Here is a 6,000-nt window from a genome sequence, read left to right as displayed (position 1 = left end):
CGGGAAAACTAAATCTTGCCCTTGAACTGTAGAAGTACAATTGGGATGTTATCGGCCTCTCTGAGACGCACCTCCCCCGAGCAAGTGGGGAAACCCTCTTTTGAGCCTCCCTCTTCTTGTCGGGCCGAAAGGATGGAGTTCATCGACAAGGTGTAGGATTCTTCGTATCACCAACTGCCAAAAAACCTCTAATCTCTTTCACCCCAGTCTGAGAATGAATAACCGTCTTACGACTGAAGGGAGCTGCCAAGAATATTTCTTTCATCCAAGTCTATGCCCTAGACTCCGTCAGAAATGTGAGGAAGAATGTGATGAATTCTATTTCGCACTACAAAGCATCATCGAAAAAATCCATAAGAAAGACGTACTGATCGTAATGGGGGATTTTAACGCTATAATAGGCACGGATAATACCGGTCAGTCCGATATAATTGGGCGTTTTGGTAACGGTAAACTGAATGCAAGAGGTGAACGATTACTGGACTGCCATCGACGTAAAGTGACCTGGAGATCCCCAGACGGTAAAACCGAGAACATGATTGATTATATGCTTATATCGAAGCGCTGGAAGTCTTCAGTACTAGACACAGTTGCAATACCAGGAGAAGGCTTCGACTCTGACGACACTCTCCTGATTTCAAGGTTCAAGCTAAGAATGAGAAAATTTCAAAAAGCAACAAAAATCCCGAGATTCAGGGTGGATTAGCTGCAGGATCCCGAAAAAAGGCAGACCTACACTTCCACTCTATCTGAAAAATTTCGAGAGATCCTGGTAAATAATTCTTCCTTGACCACCACTAATTAGATAGACTCCTTAACCGAGCAGGCCACAACAACAATCATTAATACAGTGAACGACGTCCTCGGACGAAAAACTCTCAATGAAAAACCATGGATCAAAGATGAGATCATTGCGCTATGTGAGGATAAGCGACTTTTTTGTAATAAATCGACCACCACAGCCGGGATACTTACAAGCTACTCAAGAGACGAGTAGAGCGAGAGATCAGAAAGGCACTACTTAACCACCTGTGGGAGAAATGCGAAGACTGTGAAGCACTGGTCAAGAAAGGGGAACAGCGGAGCAGTTTTCAGAATGGTACCCAAGCTAAGCCGGAAAATAGAGCCGCAGACATCAGTGATCCTGGACAAAGACGGAAATGAGATTAGCGATTCAAAGATAAAACTTGAAAGATGGAAAGAATTCTTTAACGATAAACTGAATCCACCAGTAGCTGTGGATCCTGAAATACTAACCCGCTTCCTCATACCCGACCAAGAATTCAGACCACCAACCCCACTCAGAAACCGAGTCAGAAATCAAGTCGCTCAAACAAGGAACAGCCCCTGGACCGGACGGAGTCACCGCTGAACTCACTAGCGTCGGATCGGATGATGTATCTGATCTGTACCACGCCATTGTATCCGCGGTTTGGGAAACTGGCCACATACCCCGTCAGTGCTGAAAGGCTGCCATTGTTCCTATTCACAAAAGGGGTCAAAGACAGATTGCAGAAACTATCGTCCGATCAGCCTCACGAGCCATCAGTCACGTGTCTTGACATAAGTCCTACTCTGACGCTTGCCTACGCTAGACAATCTTGCCTACGCTGATGATATTGTTGAGCTAGCAGAACTCTGCACAAGAACTGCAGGCACAAGCTGATAAACTCTACGATACCACAATTCCGTTTGGGATGGAGATCAATGCCAGCAAGACCAAAGTCGTCCATCGTACTGCGGAATAGACTTTGCTATTTCTACATTTTTCGCGACCAACTTTTGCGCCATTAATAGTTCGCTTACATTTTCTGACATTTTTGGTTTTGAATTAACTCAAAATAATTTTTTTTCACTTAACATATTTTTGGGGAGGCTAATATCTCATATGAGATATTTTAAAGGGTTTTCCTGTAATAGCTTAGCGATTATAGGCCTAATTACTTTTCTTATATGTCTGTACATCTCCAATGATTTAAATTACAAAGTTTATCACATAACTAGTTCGCATGTTTTCCTCCAATTTCCGACCGTGCCATTTGTAGCGATAAAAAAAGGGACTGAGATTATTGCGGTAATAAAGATTGACCGCGTTAAATGTAATATTATGCTTTAAAGCTGTGTACTTACACCTTATAATTTCTTCCGATAGCGCCACTTATAGCGCAAAAGATTGTGCCATCGAGGCCTGCGCAACAGCAATGGGGAGTAATGTTGATGGTTGACCGTGCCACCCGCTGAAAGTGAGAAAACAAAATATGTAGCTATATAAATGTAACCTCTTTTCCTTGAGTTATATGGAAATCAATTACCTCTAATGTTATGTAGAAAACAGATTCCTGGGAGCGCTACCGCTGGAGGCATACGAACTAATTACCTACTGTGCGACTAGATACAGACATATAAAATAAAATAAACACAAATAGAAAAGCAATAGTTTTATTGAGACTTACATTTAGAGGTACAACAGCGCTTCACTTCAAATGGCGACAACAAAGGCAAGGATTAAATTGGCTCTCAAAAATAATTTTGATGGCAATAGAGACAATCCATAATTGAAACAAAAAACTGTTTTTTTCACTATATCACAAAAATATAACTTCTGCGCTTTACCAGCTTTTTTACGATTGACCCAAGTCCTGTGGAGGGGGCCGCTATTTTGTAATTATGTTCGCAAACTCACTAAATTATGTGAACTATCTATCCAATGATTTGTTTTAAATATTTCTGATGATTAAACGTTCACAACTTAAGCTTACTGTGAACTATGTATCTAGTAGTTTTTTTATTGTCGAACATCTTAGCCAAATTCAAAACCGTCTAGCGTCGTTGAGGCTAAAATGCAATTTCTCTTTTTACTGATAAGGAACTTTTCTTTTTTGAAACTAGATTTAAACATAATTAGAGGAAGTCGAAATTATCTTCAGAAAGAAAAAGATTTTATTTTTTTGTATTTTAAATATATCACATTTTACTCACGGTACAAAATTAACATGAGTAGGACTGAAAACCCTCATGCCTTCTCAAGAAAAATATGAATGTAGATTAGCAGTTTAATTTACATAAGCTAATATTTCTTCCTTAATCTTAATAATTTTAATTTTTTAAATTAAAAAAGTGAAAACATTTAAAAACTTTTTTTTCCTGTAAAGCGCAAATTCCGTTTAGGTCTTGAAAAGGCATGGGGATTCTCAGCACTACTCATGTGCTCCTGCTCATTTTTAGTTTGATAAAGCTCTCTACTTTTCTTTGAGGAACTTATTATGTGGAATTTTTTTTTAATTAGTTACAAAAAGAGGAGACGCCTCGCAATGATTACTAGAAGAACACGTAAGTAAGATACTTAACTTAAATTTGTAATGATTTCAAAAGTTTCATTCATTTACTTGCCAAGATGCCTGGCAAACGAAATGCATAGAAATAAAAAAAAATCTCACCACAAACTTTTTATAAGGACCAGAAAAATTATGTTTGCTCCATCCCACCAATCAAATATTTTTAATTTTCCTCAGCCTCCACCCCCCCCCAAGAAAAATACAATCACCAAAAAAAATTCACAAAAAAATAGAATGTGTGACCTTTTAATAAAACCTATTCACTGTGAAATCTCTGTAATGAAATATACTCGCTTGCCTTTAGGCTCCAGGTACCCACAGTTTATTATCCGCTGGTTGTCTGCACAGCTAGAAATTAGTAAATTAACAGGAGTTACACACAAATATCTATGATCTTACGAACACTTAAGGCAGTTTGCCTTAAGATTATCAACAAACTGCCCTTTCAGTAAGTAACCAAATCTCCAAACTCTAATTTTTATCTCACTTCCAACATTACTGCACACCGACAAGGGTGACCTGAAGGTATCCTTGTGATTTGGAACCCTCCACCCCAGTTGAAAAAAACATATTACATTCAAAAGGACCTCTTTCTATCTAATATGTTAAAAATTGCTTATCCAGACTTGCAAATGTTCAGAGGCTCCCCCCGAGGGAAGAACTAGGGTGGACAATTATTTCAACACTAAAAATAAGAAAGAGAAATCAGATTACTGAGAAGTTAATCTCAATTTATTACGCTAAATAAATAACGAAAAACAAATAGAAACAAATGTAAATTACATTAAAAGAAAAGAAGAAAGTAAAAATACATAAGAACATAAATATACATTATACATTATACATTACAGTAACATACATTATATTATGCATACATTATACATTATATTATACATACATTATACATACATTATAAATATACAGTAAGAAGAACATAAATATACATTCATATTTTAAAAGCTATAGGATGCATGAAGCATTGAAACTTTCAAAAACTTCAATTTTTTTTTCAGTAGTTTCAACAATATTTAAAAATGATCACGACATCAGCAAGGTGTAATTTCAATATTTCTTGAACCCAACACATTATACCACATAAAAGATAAGAAGAAAAATAATACAGAACACAAAAAAAGAAAGAATTCTTACATACAATCCGAAAATAAAGAAACAATAACAAAAAAAAGAATAATGAGTGTAATAAAAATAGTTTCAGAGAATTCCTGATCACGAAAGCTGATCAAAATTTTTAAAGGGTTAGGTCTATATAAAATTCCAAAATAAATAAAAAATAATTTAAGTCTATTTATTGTTTTTAAATTGCTATTATTTCATTTATTTTTAAATGGGATTTAAAAACATAGGAAAAGGGATTTATAAACATAGGATTTTTTTAAGAAAAAATAAATTTCTAAGTAAGATGAAATAAGGTACCAGGAATAGCCTTGTTTATTTATTCATTTTTTTTTGCTAATCAGTGTGCTCAAATCTTGTCTCTTTTGAAAGAAAACAATATTAAGGTAGATCTGAGGATTCTGATATTACTTCTTATAATGTTTTTTTTTTTTTTTCAAACCTCTTTTTTATTCTACCATGTTTTTTCTATACTTAATTTTTTTTTTTAAAGGAGCAATAGCTTCGTTTTGCTATTTTGAGGGATCAGAAGCTTTGTGAAGAGGTAACATTAAGGTTCAAACATTGTGATATTTAGTAATGCTACATTTGAGCAGGGTCTTTCATACTAGGCAAACCAGATGTTGAGCAATTGTCTGGATAAAGTATTTCCTCTAATCCAAATCAATTTAGACCTCTGGATGGCAGCATAATTAATTCTGACCTCCCTTAATACCCTGCTTGTTTCAGAAAGAAGAGAAAAATATGGGTTCGTCCAATCTTCAGTCAGAAGGATAGAGGGGAGAAAGGCCAGATTAGAATGGGTAAAGTTGCTACAGACCAAATGATATTGCTTTCTGAGTTTGTTTTTTTTAGTGGAAATATTACATAAACTGTGCCATTACATTTGCCAACTACACAATTTTGCACATTACAACACTAGAACAAACCAATATTTCTCATTTCTTTACTTCTGCATTAGTTATCCCAAGGATATATAATCGGTCAAAATGACTTCAAAATCTCTTAATGAGCAGATATCACCCACCCCCTTTATCCCTTGAGTAGGAGTCCTTGTGAAAATCATAGTTTTAGGGATTTACGTCTCTTAGGACAGATCAGAAACTACATACATTTTGGTTCACAATGTTGCATTCCCAATGATAAACAATGAAACTTTCATAAAAGATGAGAAAACATTATAGAAGAATAGAATAGATTTTACTGGGGTGTTTACTCAAACATGGATACATGACAAAAGAAAATCACTGAAAAAATGAACAAAATTGTTCCACAAATCAATTAATGAATTGAAAAAAAATATATAAATGATTAGAAAAAAAACAATGGAACGGTTTACAATAGGGTACAGCAAGACCTAAGAAGTTGTTATTGTTGACTATCAACTATCAGGCTTTTTCTGAGAATGGGTTGTTTTACGATTATTAAGATTTAATTTAGAGGAATATTCTCTCTTGCATACATCACACTTAAACGGTTTCTCACCAGTATGTACTCTTTGGGGGTTAATCAAATTGCCAGACACAGAAAA

General features: G+C 35.4%; 2 protein-coding genes across 2 annotated transcripts in view; one reads left to right on the top strand and one right to left on the bottom strand.

Moving 5' to 3' along the window:
• Nucleotides 1-214: 214 nt before the first annotated feature.
• LOC148943915 (protein CFDP2-like) lies at nt 215-706 on the top strand. The gene has a single exon (XM_089101282.1). The coding sequence runs from the start codon at nt 215-217 to the stop codon at nt 704-706; it is 492 nt and encodes a 163-aa protein (XP_088957408.1).
• Nucleotides 707-3,635: 2,929 nt separating this feature from the next.
• LOC148943914 (uncharacterized) overlaps nt 3,636-6,000 on the bottom strand; it is a 54,254-nt gene continuing 51,889 nt past the window's right edge. The window contains exon 8 of the mRNA XM_089101281.1: nt 3,636-3,683. Within this exon, the coding sequence (XP_088957407.1) occupies nt 3,636-3,683 (48 nt within the window). The remainder of the gene's footprint in view (nt 3,684-6,000) is intronic.

Source organism: Artemia sp. Qi Xiang Cuo, chromosome 15 (genome assembly GCF_049724085.1).
Source record: "Artemia sp. Qi Xiang Cuo chromosome 15, ASM4972408v1, whole genome shotgun sequence".
Taxonomy (NCBI): Eukaryota; Metazoa; Arthropoda; class Branchiopoda; order Anostraca; family Artemiidae; genus Artemia; species Artemia sp. Qi Xiang Cuo.
Note: the sequence above shows the minus strand (reverse complement) of the source record. Positions and strands in the feature narration are given on the sequence as shown.